Raw genomic sequence first — 24,473 nt, 5'->3', positions numbered from 1 at the left:
CTGAGGGCAGGGATGGGATGGCTTAGCCAGATGTGTCAGATAGTGAGAAATGTGAAAGATTCTTCTGGGAGTGCTTAGTTTACTGAGGTTACTTCTCAAGCTTACCAAATTCTAATCTGTGTTTTTACTGAATTTCACATGTTGGATCCAAAATTTAAAATGTTCAATAGGAATAAAAAATAAAGGCAGGGCTTTCAAGACCTGATGTTAAATCAGAGGCAGGTACTTACTCTTCAGGGCAGTCTGAAAGAAGTAATCTGCTTTTAAACTCTTGCAGATCATGAAATCTTTCCACTTATTCAATGAATTTTCTGAGCTCAGAGAAAAGCACAAATGTATAGTTTTGTAAACAGTCTCAGATGGCCTAACATCCACGGACTCTAGACAAGGAGATTGCATTTCAAAATGAGTTCATAATGGGGTGTGGGCAGAGAGAATATGGAGGAAGGGAAATCGGAGAAAATTCTGATTCAGAATCTATGAATCTTGTGCAATGCCTTATCACAAATATGAAAAAAAGCATACCAACTGAGATCGAAAGACAGTAAGGTTCCTTGTCCAGTGTTGCGCCTACTGTAAGTCCATTAGACTTAAGCAATTTCCTCATTAAACCAATTTTCCATTACTATGATAACTACTACTACATTACTTTTAGTAAATTTTAGTCTCAAATCTTCTTTCATGGCCCAATTTGTGTGCTAAAAGAAATTTATGGGCTTATGCTCAGTCCTGGAGAGGGCAGAATATAACATGCCATTCAAAAACAAATTGACTTTTATTATAAATGTGGCACATGCATGAAATAAAATTTCAGAGGTACTGAAAAATTTAAATGCTTAGCATAAACTGATGCCCCACAGCTTTACATGTCAGAAGTAACCAGTGGTTTCTTTCCTACAACTATGTAAGATTATGGAAGCAAATGTGCACACACACATATACCTGAAAAATACTGACAACTGGAATGTTGTAACACTCAGAAAGTATTAACTTCCAGTTAGGAGAGTCAAATGTTAACCACACTTAGCCATACCACTTCAAATATAACAATTTATTGGTTTAAAAGGTAGTCTATTGTAACACGCACGTGATGTATTTATAATCTAAACAAGCTAGAGTTAGCTCTCTAAAAGATGTGTAAATAAGAGCAAGTCACCTCCCACTGATCATTAAAGTTGTTGGTAAAAGTATTAACAGATAAATTGTAGCAGAAGAAAAATGAGGGCTGGGGTCAGGGGAAAAGCGGTTTTTTAGTCCAGCCAACTGTCATTCAAAAAACTAAGCCATTTTATTGCAATGTATCAAAGGTGATTTTTTTTTTTTTAAAAAAAGCAGAATACAAAAAATGCTATTAAAGGCCAGGGGTTCAGATGGATTAAAATTAGCCCACACGGGGAAAAAACTTGTATTACCATAGAGATGTCTGTTTTAGAGCTCTGAGACTCTGATGTTAAATTAATCATGGACATGGTACCGATTCCTTTGCATAAAGACTGGGGAAGGGGGTGGTGCCGGGAACTGAACGCAGGACATTACACATGCTAGGCCAGTGTTCTATCATTGAGCCAAGCCCCTAGCCATTAATAACTTTTTTAAATACCAAATTAAGATACATAAATCCAAACTTTTATGCAAGACGAACAAACAGACATGATTTAATCTTTAAGGCTGTCTCTTGGTAAAGGCCAAGTGCACACATTTAGCAGGAAGATCTTCCTCAAAGAAAACTAGCTTTGAAGATCATTTTATCAAAATTAACATTTTTAAAAAACCTAGCTTGAAGGGGGAAAAAAACTAGTGATAAAAATATTAACTTACCAAGAAGTGAAACAGGCTGGGTTACAGGAGGGGTAGGCAGATTCGTGGGTGCAGCAGGTGGCACGGCAGAGCCATACATTTTCACACTGTCACCAGACTCGGCATTTCCTCTAGCCCCAGACACCACTGTTGGAATGGGATTTCCAATAGATAAGTCTTTTGTAGTGTCTTCATTTATACCAGCGATAGTAGCTAAGGAATATAATTACATCAACATGTGAAGCTGAATAATTAATTATCTCCCCGGTCAACATCTCTCTGCCATACTACAGACTATTACTGGTTCACTCTCCCTGCTAACCCCAGCTCCAAGAGGTCAAGGGAACACGAAGGAAAAATATGCTTACAGTTTGGGATGCTTATTGGTGGAGTGTGAGGAGGAGGAATGGATACTGGTGGAGTTATAGGAGGAGGGGGTCCAGGAGGAAGAAAACCTAGAAGGAGAATAGTAATGTTAATGTATACTATCATCACTTCAATTTAAGTTCTAAAGGAATGTCTGTCTCCTTAAACAACTTAATGTACCTGGTGGTAAATGCATTGGATTGAATCCTGGGCGCAAAAATGGCGGAGGGGGAGGTGGAGGAGGAACGCCAGGCCCAAAGCCTGGAGGAGGAATTCCCAAGGGAGGAGTGAAAGCGGGCGGCTGGAGAGCACCAACTACAGGAGGACCCGGCTGATGTGGTGGGACCTAGAAAGAAAATTAAACATGTGTCAAGTTGTCCCTGATGTGGTATGCACAGATGAATATTACATTGTTGAAAAGACAGATGTTTCTCAATCTATGCTCTTCACACCCCGATAAACTGATTAGACCTAACCTCTTCTGGGACTGTCTTTCTGAGGCATGATCAAAAGTATGGTGAATATTTCCACCAAGTGTCATGCAACAGAAAGGCAGGCTTATAAAAACATCAGGGTTATTTCATCTGCCTTATTTCCTAGAGGTGGTACTGTGTAACTTCTGGCTTTTCCTCTAAGTCAAAATGACCATGAAAGGTAATGTTTTGAATCTATTCAGGATGCCGACACAGCCATGGCAGCACACCTAGACACTCACTAAAGAGGACTTCCAGCTCGGCTTCAGAAAGTGGCATGCTAAGCATGTTCAAAGTGAGAGCGAGTATTCTGAGGAGGTACTAATGGCAATGCTTCTTTTACTATAATACATTTTAAAAATTTTACACATTCACTGTATTTTCCCATCATACCCTGTACATTATCTCATTTAATCCTCAAAACATATCCAATCAGGCAGAAGACCAGAGCCAAGTCTAGGAAAGGAAATGTGCACAGTTACGAGATAAAAAAATTAAAGCTAGAAATTAGGTGACCTGCCCAAAGCCATCTGCTGTGTATATGCAATGGAGTGGAAATGAAATTCAGTTCTACTAGAATCTGGGTTTTTTTTCCTGAAGTAACAGGTTGGTTGGCTTGCTAGCAAAGACTTTATACTGTAAGAATACTGTACATCTTCATGTTCAATGATGTTCGATTAAATAGCTTTCAATCATCCAAGAAAAAAAATTCACGATGCTAACAGTCAAAGTGAAGATTAAGAAACTCCTTTCCCCTGAAAGCAGCTGTGAGGTGAGTACATATCCAAGCTGCTCCAGAGCATGAAGCTCCTCAGTGAAGGCTCAAAAAAAGAAAGAGTAAGAACAATGTATGAAAGGAACAGGACTGAATTTTATGTCTAGGATACTATGAGACAATAACCTAGGTAAATGTAAAGCAATACAAACTTATTATGGTTTTTATTAACACTTATAAATATAACACAAATATGCATATTTCTGTACTCCTTTTTACTATGAATATTGACACAGATAGACCTGAAGATTTAAGAGAAATTTTTTGACATTTCAAAATTGAAATAATGTCCCAACATTCTCACCTGAGGAGGTGGCACTGTTATAGGTGCAGGAACAGGAATAGGAGGGACAGACACAGGTAAAGGTTTAGGGATGGGTGATACTGGTTCTGTGTGTGAGGTTTCTGCGCCTCCATTTTGAGCAACATCATTTTCGGGCTTCTTGGGAATTCCTTTCCAATCTACAAGATTTATAGAAATGTTAACAATAAAAATTTACCATTTTCAGTTTATAACTTCAGATCTAGAAAAAATGTTGATTACCAAAAAGGTGTCAGCTTGATTAAAGACATTTCCATGTTAATTTTATTTTTATTTTTTTGTTTGTTTTTGAGACAGGGTCTGACTATGTAGTTGAAACTGACCTGGACCTCACTAGGTAGCCCAGGCTGGTCTCGAACTCACAGTGATCCTCCTGCCTCAGCCTCGCAAGTGCTGGGATTACAGGCGTGCGCCATCCATGTTAATTTTATAAGTAATAATTATTTTGAATTAATGTATTCAGAGAAATGAAGAGAAAACATGTGATAAATGCTTAGTATGTATGCCAGGAATTGTCTGTCCTAAGCACTTCAAGTACATTACTCACTTCTTATAACTATCCATAAACACATACTACTATTCTCATTTTACAAACAGGAAAGCAAAGACAACTTATCAAAGGACACATTCCTAGGAAGGGGCAAGGGTGGATTCAACTCATAACGTGCGCCATCCATGTTAATTTTATAAGTAATAATTATTTTGAATTAATGTATTCAGAGAAATGAAGAGAAAACATGTGATAAATGCTTAGTATGTATGCCAGGAATTGTCTGTCCTAAGCACTTCAAGTACATTACTCACTTCTTATAACTATCCATAAACACATACTACTATTCTCATTTTACAAACAGGAAAGCAAAGACAACTTATCAAAGGACACATTCCTAGGAAGGGGCAAGGGTGGATTCAACTCATACACATCTCGTTCTAGACAGTATGTTCTTAACCAAGTATACCAAACTAACTGTGCCTACTACTAAAGAGTAACTCAGATATTTTTCCACCTATTTCGATGTATCTTCCAGCCAAGTAAAAAATGTTTCTTTTTTGTCCTTTGGGGTCCTGCTCAATCACAGTCTCCTGTATTTCTCAGTGTCTTTGCAAACCCTTCACAGGATCAGGAATCCCAGGATTCCACTATCTTATTCCTTTTATCCTGGTCCAGAGCTTCCCAGATGCCTGGCACATAGTAGGCCTCTCTGTCCAAACAAAAACTTAGCTCAGTCCGTTAGGTGGTAACACCATGCATTATGGAAGGAGGTGAGTATGGGCTGTCTCACTTCCTTTTGGCACTCAAACTATCACTACACAAATGTTTCTTCTGTTTTACCACTCTCTTTATGCTCCTTATTCCTCCTCTAGGTCATTATCCGTACAGGTCTGTCATGCTCCTTTCTATTGCAACCAACCTATCTGGCATCTATAATATTCATACAAATAACTGAACCTTCTGATCTTCACATTTTTTTTTTGGACTATCTGGACATTTCCAAAGAAATTATTACGAAGCATTGGGTAATAGTATAATACAGGTTGAACATCCCTTATCCAAAATGCTCGGGACAAGAAATGTTTTGGATTTTAGAACATCTGCACAGATTTTACAAATGGAGCATCTCTATTCAAGAAGCCTGAAATGTGAAATGCCCCAAAGCCGAAAACTTCTTGAATCTTAGGTTATAGCTCGGTTATAGATTTGAGAATTTTGAGAATTAAAGATGCTCTCAACCTATACTAATAATGCTCAGTTAAAGACTGATCAGTTAGATTTTCATAGTGAAAAATTGTACTTAATATTTACTTAATTCTGTAATTCCACAGTCAACAATAATCTCACTTGTGTTTGTATTCTCTCACTGGATATATTATAAAAGGGGAAAGACTATGTTTCTTCACTATTGTATCCTCAATTTACAACGGTGGAACCAGCACATAGTGGGTACTTTAAAAAGTTCCCTAAAATTTCTTCCTAATGTAAAGAATAAGCCACACATTTGTCATACGAACCACCAAACACATAGATTGTGAAAGAAATTAAGCACTGTTTACCTGGGTTAAGTGTATCACTGTCCAACATTCCTCCTTCACAAAAACTCTCCAGTTCCTCGGGCTTTACTTTGTCCCACGGAATATAAGTAACACCAAGTTCAACATCCCAATACTGCTTATAATCTGCTTTTATTCCTTTGTTTAAGGCCCAGGCAATCTATTTCACCATTAGTGAGAACATAAAAACAAAAGAAAGGGAAAAGAAGGCTGTTAGGTCTTGAGAGTTCACCACTCCTTATCACTGTATTCATCTGACTTGGACAGCAAGACACCAATGTGACCGGCCATTTTTGGCTGTATCTTGCTCAAAACCTTATTCTTTTTTCGTTTTTTGTTTTGTTTTTGGTACCAGGGATTGAACTAGGGTCCTTGCGCTTGCAAGGCAGGCCACCGAACCACTGAGCTAAATTCCCCGGCCCCTCAAAGCCTTATTCTTACCAGGGAAATAGTTACCATATTCTCATTGTCTTAGGATGAAAATTTCATCGTCATCTACCCCACCCTCCAATAAAACTCAGAGAAAATAAATAAGTTGATCAGGGAGAGACTGAAGTTTTCTGTACAGTCCAGCATACTGGACAGCACTTTTGAAAGCCTATGGCAAATCTGGCTGTGCTGGCACACACCTGTAATCCCAGCACTTGGGAAGCTGAGGCCAGAAAACCGCTGTGAGTTTGAGGACAGCTTGGGCTACACAGTGAGTTCAAAGTCAGCATGGAAAAATCATGAGACTCTGACTCCAAAAAAAGAAAAAAAAAAGTCTAGGGGAAACTAGCCCTTATTCCACATGAGACAGTCTTTTTGAGGTAAAATTCAAGGGTAGGATAAGGTGTTAGGACATTGAGGAAATAATTTATTTCTTGAGAGGATGAATGCCCATGTACACGACATCATTTTCTCTATGTTTAGTGATTATTTTTATAGTTTTATAGAGGAAAAGCTTTAAAATGTGGAACAGGCACTATTTATAAATAAGAAAACATTATTGAGATGTTATATTTAGCTGGGTGTGGTGGTCCAAGCCTGTCATCCCAGCTGAGTAAGGAGGATCACATGCTCAAGCCCAGCCTGGGCAACTTAGAGACCCTGTTTCAAAATAAAAAAGGCTGGGGCTTTAGCTCAGTGGTTCCGTCGCCTGCCTTGCAAGCGAAAGGTCCTCAGTTCGATCCCCAGCACCAAAAAATAAATAAATAAATAGACAGACAGACAGACAGAAAGAAAGGCTGGAGATACAGTTCAGTGCAAAGGCCTTGGGTTCAATCCCCAGCATCAGTGGCACTGGGTGTGGAGGGTGGAGGACATGAACAGGACAACAACATGACAGACATATACCTAACATTTAAATTTTTGTTTTAATTTAACACTGTAGTTTCTTGAGTCATAACTTGGAAAAAAAAAAAGATGCAAAGTGCTTCAAGTCATATCTAAGGCCAAAATTAGTTTTTTGTTTGTCTGTTTTTTTGAGACAGGGTCTTGCTCTGTAGTTCAGGCAGGCTTGAACTCACTAAGTAGCCCAGCCTGGCCTTGAAATTATGGTGATCCTCCTGCCTCAGCCTCCCAAGTGCTGGGGAGTATAGGCATGTGCTACCATACCCTGCCCAAAATTATTTTTAAAAAGCCACATAACTAGGGGGTGGGGATTTAGCTCAGTGGTTCTGCCGCCTGCCTTGCAAATGCAAGGACCCAAGTTTGATCCCTGGTACCAAAAAAAAAAAAAGCCACATAACTCCACATTAAAATTTCAAAATAATGAATTATAAAACTGTACCTTTATGGACTTCTGGTTCACTTTATAATTTCCTCGGCTCAGTTTCTGCAGGGCACGATAAGCATCTTGCCTATGAACCATAACGATATAGGCACACCCCCTCGGAGGAATCATCTGGTCCAAAACATTTAGTATTATAAAAGATGATAATAAAAGCAATAATATTTAATACTAAGTAGCCAGTTTCAACAACCCTATTCCTCACTGGCCACACCCATGAGGTATAATTTAAGGTTAAATTAAGTTGTGGTACATTGAACTCTACTTACTCTTCCGATTTTTGTTACATAAAGAATTTTTGCTAGAAAAAGGTTTTAAGGTAAACTTGGCTATCCAAAACATATTAAATTCAGAGAATGCTAAACAAGGATGGAGGATACCTAACCTTGTAGCCACAAGTTGTGTAAATAGTAACTCAGGTCTCAAGTCCATAATGTCATATAATGACATTAGCACATCTGCCTTGCCATTAAATAAATGATCAAACACTCACATTAATTGATTCAATGGGACCAAACTCTTCCAAGAGACTTGCAACATCCTGCTGAGTGGTCCTTTTGTCCAGCTGTCCCACCCAGAGAGTAGTACTACAAACTTAAAATAAAATTATAATCAGGACAGTACTCACATTTGATAATAAGCAGCACTCTACCTTACATCAAAAAATCATTAAGGGGCCAGGGATTTAGCTAAGTGGCACCTTGCCAGCCTCTAAAGCACAAAAATCATTATATAAAATGTATGAGTTGTATTATGATACCAAAAGCTTAAACAGAGAATCCCATATAAGTTTTTAAGATTTTAGAAAATCTTGTCAGTACTTTCACAAGTGGAACTAGAACAGGCATACTCAAGAGTTGGAGAAAAATGCTCTTTTTCTAAATAACCCAAAGATATCATCTATGAAAACTGAGGCCAAAAAGCAAAGAATCACTTGCCCACTGTTACCTGCCAGTGAGCAGCAGAACTAGGACTTTGCCCAAGTCCTTACCAGCCAATTTAGTGCTCTATTCGCTGTATGTAGCCATCCTCTCCCAACTCTGGAGTGCACAGTTTTCTTTTAAACTGTGTCCTAGGTAATAATACTTACAGAGCCAGGAATTTTACATATACTCATTATGAATTCAATGTGTTTAAGTTCCTGATTTACATCAAGAATATGTCATTATAGCTTACTAAACATATTTTAAAGATAACTGATATGATTCAGGAGATACTAAAGCTAATACATTCTGTAAATAATCAAATGTTTATGAAAGAAAGAAGGTAGAAGCTATTCCAAGAAAGAACGTAAGAAAGAAAGAAAGAAAGAACAAGCCCATCTTTCCACTGTATATTGAACTAGCTAAAGATTTTGTAGTACATAAATTCAAACAAGGCATTGAGAATACAACATTTAGAACAACACAGCCATAACATTTCATGTATGGCTTTGGTAACAGTTACAGAACATTTTAAATCTATGACAAAAAATAGTGCAGGAAGTCTGAACATAAAATTGTATTTACCACTTGCAGTTTCTGGTTTTATCTGAGGAAGGCCTTTCTGTCGACGTTCCCTCTCTTTCTCTCGATCCCGTCTTTCTTGGGATCGAGATCGAGGAGAATGTCTGCGTCTATCCCTGGATCGAGATCGAGACCGTCGGTGACGAGACCTTCGAGATCTAGAACCAGATCTTGATCGTCTCCTCTTTGGTGACCTAGTATTTTCATTACGAGGGAGAATAGATAGCATATGAAGACAAAACAGAGAGTAACAGGGTAAGCACATTCAAGTGAGGAGTATTTTGCGGGGGATTAATGGACTGTGTTATTACTCTGTAATAAAAATTTTATTTAAACATTCACTACATTTTTACTGCCTCTTGTATATCTATACATAAGTACATCAATTCAAAGCAAACAATGTGGGTAAGATGACAGGCCTTCGACTTAAATAAATCAGTATTTCTTTTGCCCTCTTTCCCCCATATACAGGCATATAAATGTACTGTTATTTTATTAACACTCTTAGTATCTGAAAATAATCTAATCTGATTTTCTTCTATATGTCTCCTAAGACATACAGAGCTTGGAAAATATTTTCTATAAATTACCTGGATGCTGACCTAGATCTTGACTTTCTGTTGTCAGACATATGCCGCTTAACCTCTGGAATACAAGGTTGTTCTACTTCCATCTCCTTAAAAACAAAGCAAACATAGAGTGAGACGTGTGGGAATTACAAAGAGCCTAAAATATAACAAAAGCTAAATTAAAAATCTCTGAGGAAACTGTCATTTGGTTACTTGGGACTAAATTACTAGTTTAATAAAGACTCACCATCATTGGGAAAAAATACCAAACAAAAAAACTTTACTAGATTAAACCACAACCTGACATATTTCTGCATATACAATTCAAACACCAATATAAAACTTATTAAAATGTCACAAAATATCTTTCTCAAGTTATTTATTAACTGTTGGAAATATTACTGGAAATACTTCTCCAGTCTGGAAGTTACTTTGCACAAGTTACCCTCCATTTTTACAAACTATCATCTAACAAATAGGTACTGGTTAAGCCTCCTACACTCCATCTCAATCCTTACAGAATTCTATGCAAGTTGGTCATGTTATAATGTCCACTTTCCCGGTGAAAAATTTAGAGCACAGAGAGGGTTTTAAATATGTGCAAAGTATTCCTTCATGTTAAAGAATGAATACAGAAAATAAATAAACAAGAATCTGTACATAAATCAAGGCAACCAAAATGACAAGCTAAGAACAAAATTTTACCTGCTGATGTGGCTTCTGTGAAAGTTGTTCAGTTTGTGCCTGAAAAGAGGGTTGGAAAGTCTGCTGCACTGGTGGAGTTGAAGGAATCACAGGTTGAGCCATGGGAGGAAATGGAGGTGTGGGAAGAAGTCCAAATCCTGGCATCTGTCCATTAGGAGGAAGTGGAACCTTTCGTTTTTAAAGAAAATGTATGAGCAGATTTTAAGTAACAGCTACCAAAAAAATAATAATTTACTTTATATAAAATTAAAATACAATCAAATAAACTTTGATCAAGGAAAAGCTACAATGATATTCAACATTGTTTAGCAATTTCTCCTAGTAGTCTTTTTCCACAGTATCGTTACATTTTCAAGTCTTGTACAGAGGTTAAAATTCTACGATTCACTTCAAAAGTTTTAAACACAATGATTTGGTTGTATGTATTTAAGGACAGATTTAAAGAAAAAAATTCAAATTGTCTTCTTTAAACTTTTAAAAAATTTACTAAGAGCAACTTCAATATATTGATTTTTTTTTTAGTTTCAAATAAAATATAGTAATAATGAGAGGAAACCACCACTTAATATATTTCCATATGTATGATTCAAACACCAATACAATAAAACTTGTTAAAATGTTGCAAAACATTTTCTCAATTATTCAGTAACCATTGAAATATGCATTCAGTAACTACTGGAAATACTTTCATGGGTTTTCTCCATATTTTAAATAGGCTTATAGGAAGGACACTTTCCACACTTCATCAAAGGGTCATTAAATCACCGTATCAATTCCATATTACCAAATATAAGGAATGGACTAAAAATGATACAGATAAAAAAATGAGTATCTTAGAACTGCTTCTAGACAGGCTATAAAGCAGTATTTCTACAAGCTGGTTGTACAACAGAATCACTACACTGTAGAATTAAACAACAACAACAACAACAATAATCCCTTAGAACAATTATGGCACTGGAAGGCTAAGCTCTGTGCCTTCCCTGGCCTCATAATTTAAGACATACAGCCTACTTTAAAAAACCCAATTAAGAGGATTTACAGAAACAGATCCATTCAATCCCCAGTACAGGGGTGGTGGGGGGAGAGCCAGAGACACACACAGATCCAATGAACAAATCTCTACTTTCTACACTTCTCCAGTGTGCTATGTATGTTCATTTTAAGGATTTCAAACTAGGTCCCAAACACTGGGTTGAAAGTCCTCTAAAATATCTAATCATACAGCATATAGGAAAAAGGACCCCTCAAAGGAAAAAAAGCTAAATAAGACAGTTTCTTTATACAAACTATAATCGATGTTATCTCTCTCTTTTTTTGTTTTTGAGACAGGGTCTCACTATGTAGTTGAGACTGACCTGGAACTTACTATGTAGCCCAGGCTGGTCTCCGAACTCACAGATCCTCCTGCCTCAGCCTCCCAAGTACTGGAATTACAGGCGTGCGCCACCACACCCAGCTTTAATCAATGTTATCTCTATAAACTATTTTAACTAAAATACCTATTACTCAAATATAGTCAAGCATATTATATTTAGCAACCTTGTTTTAATTACAGCCAATCACACAACTAAGTTAACAGTGGTGAAGTGAAAGTCACACTATCTAAGGAACATAACTGAAGTTATTACAATCAACTTTAAGCAAAATGGCTATACCTGGTGGCGCATGGGATCCTGTATTCCCATCATTCGAGGCTGAAACTGATCCATATTCTGATGTTGTGTGTATGTTGGCTGCTGCATGCCATCTCCAGGAAACCCGCTAAAAAAGGAGAGGTAAGATTCTCAGCCACATTTACGATACAGGAACAATGTTTTTCAGAAGTCATTAGTAAACTGATTTATATACTTATTGATCTATCAATCTATATACTCAGTATTCTCAATATAAAAAAGCCATCTTTATTTAAAATCTGACAAGATACTCTATGTTTAGAAGAAAACCTTAATAACACAATTTTACAAAAATAGTAACTTCATTGTGAATTGCTAAGTATTAGTTGCTTTACAACTATTACCAACTTTATATGTCAAGGAATTAAAAAACAACTCACAATGGTGTCTGTGGAGGAGGAGAGGTAGCAGCAGGTGCAGCAGATGCAGCGGCAGCAGTGGGGGCAGGTGTGGCCACAACAGGAGGTGCTCCAGTGGTGGTGGTGGTGGTGGTGGCAGTGGCGGTGGCGGTGGTGGCGGCGGCAGCGGCCACGGAGGCAGCAGCAGGTACTGCAGGGAGAATGGCAGCAGCATCCTCTTTTTTTGATTCTTCCACAGCTTCTGGCTCATCATCATAATCAAATCTATCAAGCAGCTTCTGGAATAGGTGTCAATGTTCTATTTTAAAATGCTGGCTGTGATTCACGAAACAAGAAACTTACAGAAACAACGGATGTTTACCTTCACCCATAACCACACCATGCTGCTGTGTACAATTTTATTTTTCCTACATGTTCAAGAGGATCTTGGTTCAAAGGCATTAATTTTTACACAAATGTCATTTTTGGAAAAACTTTTTGTTCTGATTTCTTTCTCCAATGATTAATACAATGGTTTCTTTTTCTTTCTTTTTTGGGGGAGGGTACGGGGGATTAAACTCTGGACCTTGCACTTGGCTAGGCAGGAGCCAGAACCACTGAGCTAAATCCCCAGCCTCTCAATGGTTTCTTTTTCAGTGACATTTTATCTGCTCATTTCATGATCATTTTGGCAGTATACATATTTTTCTAAAATATTCATTTAGACTAAAAATTTCTGTGACTCTATGCACATGAAAATGAGTGTACATTTTCAGTCAGCTGTAAAACATAAAAAGACTTGTCTTATGGTATCACTATAAATGCATATAGAAAAATGTCCATATGCTTGCACAAGAATATACTGTGAAAAAGAGAATGGCACAGGACACAGCACAAAGAAATTTCACCTCTTCACTACCTTCTCAAAACTTCACAGCTTATATCAGATTACTAGCAATTTTCATTAAAAAAACATCAATATACTTCATGAGGTTCCACGTCTAGAAAAGCAATTTAAGCGAGGTGCAGTGGTGCATGCCTATAATCTCAGCATTGAGGAAGGCTAAGGCAGGAGGCCTAGAAAGTCAAGTCCCACCTTAAGTGAGACCCTGTCTTCAAAAAAAGGGTGGTGGGGATATAGCTCAGTGGTAGCATACCCCTGGGTTTGATTCCTAATACTGGAGGTGGGCTAAAATAAAGACTTCTTTAGAAAAGATGGTAAAATACTGAACATCAACTGTGTTCATGCAGACTACAAAGATACTTCATTACCACAAGAACTCTGCAATGTAGGACTAGTCACTTCTTTTTATAGACAGGGAAACAAAGGCTTAGGTGATTAAGAAATACAACTTAGCTGTGCAGTCAATCAATGGCAGAATCACAATCAGGATGCGGACAGTGGTCTTTTTGTACTTCAAAGCCCTCAGTATCTGGCTTCCAAAATTAAACTTCGCTTTCAAACTGGCCCATTCCACTCATGGATTTTTAACCTCAAATTACTAAACTGATACTGCTCTATGGCAGTTCTGCCTAGAGATTCTGGTTCTACTTTATTGAACAGAGCTCTAAATTAGGAAAGGAAGGTCCCTCCTTGGACAACAAACAACACAGTATAAGACCAAACCAAGTGTAGAGTTGTTCTGCAACAGACAGAGCTACTGTTTTTTTTTTTAATTTGACTTTAGGCCAGGTAATTATTTCTTTTGGTACCGGGGATTGAACTCGGGACCTGTGCTTGTGAGCCAGGCAGTGGAACCACTGAACTAAATCCCTGGCCTCCTAGGCCAGGTAATTATTTCTTATAAATGAACAATTAATATTTTCCAAACACATAGTCCAGGTGCCCTGCACATATATTAACTTAAACTGCCACGTAGTAATAGTTATCACCATCCTTTTACAGTGATGAACCCTGAACATTTAAGTAATTCAACAGTAGGACAGTCACTCAGTAATAACCAAAATCTGGCCTAAAAAAACTAAACAAAACAAAACAAAAACTTATCTTTGCAGCTTACTGCAGATAGGATCTTTAACATTTTGTGATCTAAATCTAATGCTTTGGAAAAAGACTTGAAGTGATTAAAAAACAGAAGTCTATCAGAAAATAAATTTTCAATGTTTTTGAGAAAACTGAACCTCTACAAAGAAACCGAAATAGACAAATTAAGTTACTAGATTAAAAGAGACCTTTTTAGCCAAATAAAAAGCATGTAATTCCTTTTTGTAAACTTCATAGAAGTGAAAAAAGTAGCCAATCCATTTAAAAACAAAAACACTGAGGAATTACAATTCAAATTAAGAAAATAGGGTTCACCCACCATCATGGCTTTTATTCAATATTTTTCTGCAAGTCACAGCCATCAGTACACTATGGAAAGCTAACTGGAAAATTCATGACAGCTGAGAAAAGTAGCATTTATTACTGTGACCGCAAGACAAAATAAAATACAAATTTTGGCATTCTGAATCAAATGAAAAGTGTAATGAAACATGACCAAATAATAGAAGGAAAAATGTGTGAGACCTATTTAAAGAAAATTATAAAGGTTTGGTAAATGCAGAGTCTATAGTTTTTAGTACTTCCCCAATTAATCTTTAAATACAAAGAAATGCTAACATTTACCAGAAAGTTCACTTACACAAATATACTATGGTAGTTAATAATCTGTGTCAACCGGCTAAGTTACATAGTTGGTGAGTTGTTAGGTTAAACTCTAATCCAGATATAGCTGTGAAGGTATTTTTTTAGATGAAATAATAATTTAAACCAGTAGGCTTTGGGTAAAGCAGGTATCTTTTCTAACGAGAGGGCCTCAACTGATCAGGTGAGGATCTTATGAACAAAAAGTCAGGTGTCCTGAAGAAGACTTGAGACTATGACACTGGCTGAGTTTCTGGTCTTCTTCTCTGTGGAATTCAGACTCAGGCTTGCAATGTTAACTCTTACCTGAATTTCCAGACTGCTGACCTGCCCAATCAATTTCACATTTGCTGGCCCCAAGCTACATGAACCAATTCCCTAAAATAAACCTCTTTCCAACCACCCATCAATCAACTGATATAATTACTGGTTCTGTTTCTCCAAAGAACCACCATACACATACATGGTCATGAATAGCCAGAGAAGGTTTGAGAGATTATGTAGAGGAACATGTGCAAATAAAATACAGTATATATGTGGGTAGGGGTGAAACTGTGGTAGGGTGTCTTCCTAGCATGTACAAGGCCCTAGGTGCCAGTCCCAGCACTGGAAACACACACACACACACACACACACACACACACACACACGTTATTTCATCTGTCATGATGTAAAAAAATATATATATATACATTAATCTGACAGAAGAGTCTAGAAATAAACATAGTATACAGATATTTAGCATATGAAGAAATACTGAAGGAGAACAGCGCACAGGCTACCTTCAAAACTGTAAAGACAACTACATTGAAGCAAACTCTAAAACACATTCCAGAGGGACTAAAAGACAAACACAAAAGAAAAAGATATAAAACAACAAGAGTATATAGAATTATTTTAAATGTGTGGAGCATTTGGAAATCAACACAGAAATGTATTCATGAACAAAACCACCCATATTAAGAATTTATATTCACTTGTGCACAGAAACAAGTGTGAAAGAACATACACAAACAAAACTGTTCAAAGTAGTATGATAACTGCTTCCCAGTTTTCCTTTTAAACCTTCTGTATTATTTGCTTTTCCATAAAAACATGCACTCCTATTTTACTCAAAAATTTATTCAACTGTTGGGCATGGTAGTGTGATAGTGTAATTCTAGCTACTTAGGAGGCTGAAGCAGGAGGATTATGAATTTGAGGCCACCTTAGGCAAACACAGCCATGATCCGGTCTCAAAATAAAAAAAGGGTTTGGGATGTAACTTAGTGCTCCTCGCATTCAATCCCTATAATAAATAAATAAATATCCAACTTTTTTATTAGTAGTCGTTGATAAATCACCAAGCTATAAATGAAAAAGTATTTACTACAGATTTTAAATTTGAACTACTAACAATAAAGTTCTTACAATTAGAATGTTGGAATCAGATGCTTTAGAAATCATGAAACAAAAGTTGCCATTTAGTTATATAACTTTTAAGCTTTTGTACCTCTTTGCAGTAAAACTTGAAAAATCAAACTTTATACAGCCAAAAACCCAATTAAAACAAAAAATAGACAAGAGTGGAGCTGTGTGGGTTAAGATAGCACAATAAGCTCTAAGCTGTGCATGTTTGGCATGCCCATACCCCTAGTGGCAGATTCTTAAACATGCCTAAGAACCCTAACACCTGGCAGCGCTACTGAAATACAATGATCCAACCCAAACCCTCACAGAGAATGGCTAAACTGTGATATGCCCATGAAATGGAACATTACACAGTAGGGATTTAATAAAACATCTTAATCCATTAACAGCAACAACCACCAAACAAAAGTATTAAGATCAAAGCATGCAGATGTACATAGTATCAAAGAAAAACGTATCTCCATAGGCAATTATTTCTAAGAAGATATACAGCAAAATGTCACAGTAATAGCTACATATGTGAGTTAATGAGAAGATTTTCTCTTCACTGTCCTTTATTACTGAAAATTTCTGCAATGAGCACATAATGACATTTATAACCAGGAAAAATAATCAATGTTTTGGTGCATTAGAGGATCCATCAAACCACAAACAAAGCAAACAATCCAGAGAAGCAAACAAGGGAACGCCCATAAGCCAAGTGGAGTGGTACAGACAGTGAGGTGGGTGATGTGAGAGAAGCGTACCTTGTCAAATGCAGTTTTTTGTTCAGGTGGGGGGAAAGCAGCTTTTTGTTCAGGTGGTTGTGTAGGAGCTGTCTTTAACTGAGCTGTGATAGCCTGAACCTGAGCCATCACAGCATTGTCAAGGGCGGGAGACTGTGGTTTTGGAGGCTGTTGAAAAGTCTGAAGGATCTGCTGAAGCTTAAAGAATGGGAAAACTGATAAACCACAACAAAGTAACCAACCATAGTATCAAAATTAATCTACTGAAAAAACCTTACAGGTGACTGAATAGTATAGACATTAAAAAAAAAAAAAAAATCGACCTTTTACTAACAGGTTGAGACAGAATATATCAGGCACAGGGTATATCACTTAAAGTTAAAAATTATGCCAACAATCCCAAAGATATAAAATGATGTTCAAAGAGAAAACACACTGAATGTGAACAAAGTAATTTTTCAGAAGTATAGAGGAATTATTTCCAATCGAAATAATTTTGCAATCAGTCAGAAATGCTAGAACTGTGAACAACACCAGGCCCTTGGTTCCAGGCAGTTCTTGTTCCTTTTTCACGTTTCACATTTTATTATGTCATTGCTTTCCCACTGAAAGCTTTTTAAGTCGAAAAGTGGACATACTTTCTCTCTTCAACGCGCTTATGAATAAGAATGAAAGATAAGAACCGACAACAGTACGTAACCCTGTGAACACTTGGAGTCTTGAGTAGCAGCTTACCTGTTGGCCTTGAGTAGTCTGAAACAGTTGAGCCACAGCAGCGAAAGCATCAGAGCTGGGCAACTGTGGTACAGTAGGCATAGAGTTTGGAGTGGCTTGTGGAGGTTCAGAAGAAATTTTTACTGGAGGTGGAGGTGAGCCTAAAAAAGAAAAGGGCATTAAGACCTAAGAAAATCTGAGCTTAAAGATTTCTTTTTTAAAACTCCTTTAAGTTTCTTTGCTAAAATAAAATCCATCCAGTTTATACAGATTGTGGTAACTAGGGTTTATATCCTAACAAGTTATCAAAAGAGAGTATTTACACTAGAAAATAAGAATTATGGAAAAACTCTCCCTCAGAAATAAGCGCAAGTGTCCACCAAAACACACAAATGCAAAACGCTTCACATTCGAAATATGTACAATTATCTAAGCTCACAGATAGACGTGATTGTACCTTCATTATTGGTGACATTTTCTGCTACTGGAGCAGCATTACTGGTTCCTGCTGCCATGTCCAAAAGAGGCTGAATTATCTCAATTTTGAACACTCCATTTTTTTGCCAAAGGTTCAGCACACGAACTATTTTACTCTGTTATATGCCAAAGGAAAAAAAAATTTTTGTAAATAAATTATACTCTTTATTTAACAGAGAGAGCCACCCTCCCGTTAACATGTTTATACTAAGCCTTTCAAAAACAAACAATTCTGTCAGAAATATAACCTAGTTAAACTATTTTAATTAGCCTACTTTGGTGGGTATAATTTAGCCAAAGACCAGAGATAGAATATAGACCCAGGGAATAAAAATAAATGAATTATACCTGGTGTTTTCACTATATTTTATTTACAGTTATAAAGGTATTCCATCATGGACCAAAAAGTTATTTTAAGAGAAATAAAAGAAACACAGACACATTTATTTGGGATGATTATAAGTTAAAATATTTAGGAAACTGGTCTGTAATTGAGAAGTTATTTGTTTTGTGACAAAGTAAATCTGAAGGAGATCCAAAGAACATGTGCTATTATTCATGAATACAATTTTTAACTCCTACTCAAAGAATTGTCCTTTTTCCCCACAAGAGCATTCCTTTTAAGAATGTAAGCAGAGAAACCATAATACCAAATTTATATTCCACTTATTGTAAATGTTCCCATTCTTCATTACTGAGTATATACACCAGTGTAATTCTTTCACCTATTTAGAGTCCACTTACTATATGTATAATGCTCTTCTACCTTCCTAAACTACATCGTAAAATCAATCATACATGTGAAAAACACTACAGCCACAATGGCAAGCCTCTTTTAAGAGTTTTCAATGATACAAACAGCCTGCTGCAGCATGTGTGCCATAGGCTCACCACCACTGCTCTACAGTGCAAAAAAATTTTTTTTTTGGTACTGGGGATCCAACTTGGGTTCTTGCACTTGTGAGGCAGGCAGTGGAACCACTGAGCTAAATCCCCAGCCCTACAGTGCAATTGTTAATACTGCCTACGCTCTACCATTATTGTATGTTGGGGAAAACCATCAATTATTGGTCCCTTCCTTCTGGAATTAGCAGCAATCTGAGCACCATCTTTATCTACCATAAAATTTCTTCATTACTAAACTACATAAGCACATCTTTTCAATGCGTTTTCTTTAAAGAATAAGTTTATTTTATTTTAGTATAAGAACACTTAACATGAGATTCACCTTCTTGACAAATTTTTCAGTGTCCAATCCAGCATTGATAACTATAGGTGCCATGTTGTTCAGCTGATCTCTAGAATCCACACATCTTGCTTAGCTGGAACTTCAGACCCATTGATTAGCAACTTCCTATTTCTCTCTCCCTCTAGTAATCACTATTCTATTCTCTGAGTCTATAAATCTGATTCCTTTTATAACAGTTCAACATTTCTGAAAGATTTCACAAGAAAACAAATATGACCAATGCAGAGAAAATGTGATTTCACATCAAACTCCCAGAGATTACACTACACAACTCTCCTATCTAGCAAGATAGCAGGCCTCACAAGTCTAATTTGTATTTAAATAAATCTAATAAACCCCAAACCAATAAGAATGCAAATTTTAAATTTAAAAATTAACAATACCTTATCTTCAGATGGACAAAGATATAAATATTGGAATGTGGCAGTTATGTTTTTAGAGAATCTTGGCCCAAAAACATCTTTATCAGTTCCAAACTGATGACGAGACTGTCGCACAATTGAGTCAATTACGTATAATCCTGGAACTTTGTATTCTGGTTTACACTGCAAGGATAAAGATATAAAGTCAACACAAGGAAAGCAAAATCGCAATTTGACATTCATTAATTACCTATTTAACTTTTATATCCATTTAATGACTGCTTACAATTTACTCAGATGTTCATCTAACTGGCTAATTTGTCAAAATTTCCCACAAATGTGTAGAGAACCAGCGTTCACTGATACTTCAGGTGCCTAAGATTTTACTCTTCTCTGATCCATCTACCTCCCTTGCCACAATTACTCAGAACTGATGTTACCAATCCTTGTATCACCATCACACAAATTCACTTATGATAGTCTCCACTCCAGCTCAACAATTTTTACCTTTTAATTTAAACAAATGTTAATAATGTATCAATTTCAACAATGTTGATATTTTGGGTGTTGACAAAGATAAAAAATAGAAAAGCAGGCACCTACATATATTTCTGGTTTTACTAGAAAAACATGTAACCCTTTCTGTTTTTTTTTAAAGTAGTACATGTTTATGATACATAATAAATAGCATCATTGTGGGAGTTGGAACACGTACATATCACATCTTAATCATTTTCCCTTCCTTTATCCCCCTACTCCTAAACTCCCTTCCAGATATAAATGATTTAGCAATAAAGGTGAAGTCTTATTTGTCTCAATAATTCTACATTTAGGAATTGATGCTAAGAAAAACAGCAAGTATGCATATATTTTTTCTATAAAGTTAGCTCTCAAAGCATTTTCTCTAAAAAGTAATGATAAATATAACTATCCAGCCAAAAGGAGCTGGCTGAATAAATCATGGTAAAAAATCTTATTTTTTTGGTAGTAGTAGGGATTCAACCCAGGGCCTTTGTGCTGAGCTATATACCCTGCCCATTTTTCAATTTTGAAACAGTGTCTTGCTAAGTTCCCCAGGCTGGGCTCCCAGTAATGTACCACCATGCCCAGCTTGCTTATTTATACTTTGATACAAACATGTATTAGTACACACTACATGACACAGTTTTACGTCAAGGGGATAAGACAAAAATATGACTGTCCTCAGTCTTCTACTGAGAAGGAAATGCTAATCACATACACTAATGAGAAGGTAACAGTTATAGAACTAAAAATTGGTTTAATTCAATGGAATAGGGAAGTATTGTGAAAACTTTTTAAAAAGTAATTTCATTTGAGGTACTACTTCAAAGGCAAGTTAAAATGTCAGCAGAGTAGATGAAGTGAAGGACAGGAAGCCCATTTAGCTAGGAAGGATCCTAGCCCAAAGAAAAGATAACTATTAGATGCATGACAGTTATCAATGCACTGCCAAACTCACAGTAAATGCTCAATCAATAGTACCGTTTCTGTAGAGTGGTTTTGGAAGCAAGCTTCCAGATTATGATTTACAAATGTACATCAAATAAAATGAATTAATAAGATAGTTACCTTTTTGATGAATTTTTCTACTATTTGAACTACATGCTTATAAAGCTGAAAAGAATTAAAGAAAAATTACTGCAAATTTACATAATTACATAATTCTACATTTCCTATAATTAGAAAATTCTTAAACTTTGATATTTGCTGAGTTTAAAGAAACATTAAAATAATACTCAAGGAACCATCAAAAATAATCCGAAATGGCTAACAAAAAAAAAAAAAAAAAAAAAAAAAAAAAAAAAAAAAAAAAAAAAAAAAAACACAAAAAGAAAAAAAAAAAAAAAAAAAAAAAAAAAAACACACAAAACAAAACAAAAAAAAACCCTTAAATAACACTCAGGGAAAAAAAGTCAAAACAACCCTCATCCCCATGAAGGTTTTTTTTTCTTAATTTTTTTTTCTTTTATTGAGTTTATTGATACATTTTAGGTATACAGTACAGTTACATTCATCACTGGGATCTTGTACCTTTACATGACAGGTCTTGGTTTTCATTTTTTCCCCTTGCCCCTCCCCTCACTTCAGCCCATCCTCCCCTCCCCCTCCCCATTTACAAACACTTTAATTCCATTTTTTCACCTTTTTTTCTTTTCCCTTATTCCTCTTCCTCTACCTTTCCCACTTTCCCTAAACCTTTATCAAGCAGGGTATCAGGCAAACTTACCAAATGGTTAAGAACAATGGAATAAGAACTAAGCAAAGCAGTTCATAAAATAATTAAGTTTAATCCCAGGTAAGACATTTTATTTCTTGGAGCCTGTTTTGTTTTTTTTTTTAAGTTTTGTAATAAGAGGGAAGCTAATTGTTGTTTTATAATTAGGATTAAATAAAACAAAGAAAAAAAAACTTTTTGAAACAATACATTACAATATAAATAAATGAACCATAGTAGAAATCTTACGCAAAAGCTGATCAGTGTTCTAATGCTCTTTGATTCAGGCCTGAAACTCACAAAATAAAATTGCACTAACATTTTCAAAATTTCAAAAACATTTCTACATTAAATGTACTTATTTTATTCTTACCTTAATAGCTTTAATAGCAGCTTTAGTGATGAGAATCATCTTGGCTCTAGAGATGGGAGGTTTCATATCCATAAGTGAAAAGAGCTTAAAAGAAAAAGAAGCAAAAAGGTAAATTCAGAGGTCAACTCCCTTGTTCTACAAATATATGTTCAATCTATTACAAATAGAAAAACAAACTTTTGGAACTAGAAGTTTTAACCATTTGGCCAGTAAGTAAAAATCATGAACTTCTCTACATATTTGTATTACCACTTAAAAAATACAACAGAAAAAGATCACATTTAAAATAAAGTAGAAAGTAACTACAGAGCTAGAGGCAAAAGCTTTAAGAAATTTGTAAAATCCAGACCAAAAAAATTAAAAGCTTTATGAAAGAAACAAAATTATTTAAATGGAAACAAACACACCATGTTCCTGGACTGAATGAGGCAACAGTGTGTGACTGTCAATATATAATGTATTTTCAATCCAAATCTGAGATTTCGGAGAATTTTAAATAATTTTGGGGCTCACTTGGAGAAACAGTCAGACAAGAAATACAAAGCAGTATTATGAAGTTCTAATAATATGTAATGCCAACGTAAGAATTTAGTTTTTTCATTTAGTCACAAATAAACCCTACAGCTCATTTTATAAAGGTCAACACCAAATTAACAAACCTCACAACAGTCATTAGGAGCTCCCTTGGGGCTTAACCATGCATTTAACACTCCTTCCTCAAATCTAAACAAAATACAGAGTCCAAGGACAATTATAAAGATAATATCTTGACGTGAAGCAGCTTCTAAGTTTTTTTTTTCTTCTCATTGAGTTTATTGGTACATTTTAGGTACACAGTACAGTTACATTCATTATGTAACCTTTACATGACAGGTCTTGGTTCTCATTTTTCCCCTTGTCCCTGCCCTCCCTTCACCCCTCCTCCCTTCCCCTTTACAAACACTTCATTTCCATTTTTTTCATTTTCTCATATTTTTTTCTTTTCCCTTATTAGCAGCCACCCCTCTGCTGGGTATCTTTCCAAAAGAATTTAAAAAATCATATCACAGTGATACATGCACACCTATAGCAGCACAGTTTGTAATAGCTAAAACTTGGAAACAGCTCATTTGCCCATCCGTTGGAAACTGGACAAAGAAGATGTGCTTTTTCTATAAAATGGAATACTACTCAGCCATAAAGACTGAGAAATTAGATTCATTCATAGGAAAATGGATACATATTGAGGATATACTCCTAAGTGAAATAAATAAGTCACACATGTGTAAATACCGAATAGTTTCTCTGGTGTGAATAAACTATAATAGTACATAAGATCCTAATGATGTAATGGACAATGTGAAATAGGAAGAAAGGGGCTAAAGGTGTAGGGAAAGTGGGAAGGATAGGGGAAAGCTAATAAAAAAAATATCTATCTATCCTCTTAAATTCTTGTTTTTCTTTAGTTTACTCACAAGTATGCACTCACCTGGGACTTCTAAAATTATTCTGAAGTGTAATTCAGGGATTCTTGAGCAAGTACAAATCTTTCATGAATCCCATTCAATTTCATTACAGTTGATATAGTATTTCATATATAGGCTACCTTAGGTAACAGCTAGATGCTACTAATTAGCTAGCCTAAAGAGCAAATGTCTTTTTCCCAGAGTAAATAGCTGTATTTGGTAGCATATTTTCAAAATTCACAATTTTCACAGCTTTTCTTTTGGTACTGGGGATCAAGCTTGGGTCCTTGTACTTGTGAGGGAGGAGGCAGAACCACTGAGCTAAATCCCTGGCCCTTTCACAGCTTTTCAAAACTACACACACACACACACACACACACACACACACACACACACACACACACACACACCACACACAGATTCTCAAAAACACACACACACACACACACACACACACACACACACACACACACACACAAAAAACAAAAA

At 36.1% G+C, this 24,473-nt stretch overlaps 1 protein-coding gene across 1 annotated transcript in view; it reads right to left on the bottom strand.

Moving 5' to 3' along the window:
• Scaf4 (SR-related CTD associated factor 4) overlaps positions 1 to 24,473 on the bottom strand; it is a 39,606-nt gene that overhangs the window by 12,949 nt on the left and 2,184 nt on the right. Inside the window, exons 3-20 of the mRNA XM_010608621.3 lie at positions 22,540 to 22,633; positions 21,521 to 21,565; positions 19,952 to 20,113; positions 18,300 to 18,435; positions 17,864 to 18,003; positions 17,150 to 17,326; positions 12,389 to 12,645; positions 11,991 to 12,096; positions 10,333 to 10,500; positions 9,649 to 9,734; positions 9,062 to 9,252; positions 8,047 to 8,147; positions 7,554 to 7,667; positions 5,786 to 5,942; positions 3,716 to 3,873; positions 2,344 to 2,509; positions 2,166 to 2,252; positions 1,819 to 2,010 (exon numbers count right to left, since the gene is read on the bottom strand). Coding sequence (XP_010606923.2) covers positions 1,819 to 2,010; positions 2,166 to 2,252; positions 2,344 to 2,509; positions 3,716 to 3,873; positions 5,786 to 5,942; positions 7,554 to 7,667; positions 8,047 to 8,147; positions 9,062 to 9,252; positions 9,649 to 9,734; positions 10,333 to 10,500; positions 11,991 to 12,096; positions 12,389 to 12,645; positions 17,150 to 17,326; positions 17,864 to 18,003; positions 18,300 to 18,435; positions 19,952 to 20,113; positions 21,521 to 21,565; positions 22,540 to 22,633 — 2,537 coding nt within the window. The remainder of the gene's footprint in view (positions 1 to 1,818; positions 2,011 to 2,165; positions 2,253 to 2,343; positions 2,510 to 3,715; positions 3,874 to 5,785; positions 5,943 to 7,553; positions 7,668 to 8,046; positions 8,148 to 9,061; positions 9,253 to 9,648; positions 9,735 to 10,332; positions 10,501 to 11,990; positions 12,097 to 12,388; positions 12,646 to 17,149; positions 17,327 to 17,863; positions 18,004 to 18,299; positions 18,436 to 19,951; positions 20,114 to 21,520; positions 21,566 to 22,539; positions 22,634 to 24,473) is intronic.

This window comes from Fukomys damarensis, unplaced genomic scaffold, assembly GCF_012274545.1.
Source record: "Fukomys damarensis isolate Sample0158 unplaced genomic scaffold, DMR_v1.0_HiC HiC_scaffold_24, whole genome shotgun sequence".
In the NCBI taxonomy this organism is placed as follows: Eukaryota; Metazoa; Chordata; class Mammalia; order Rodentia; family Bathyergidae; genus Fukomys; species Fukomys damarensis.
The sequence above is the reverse complement of the archived record's forward strand: the minus strand, read 5'-3'. Positions and strand labels throughout refer to the sequence as shown.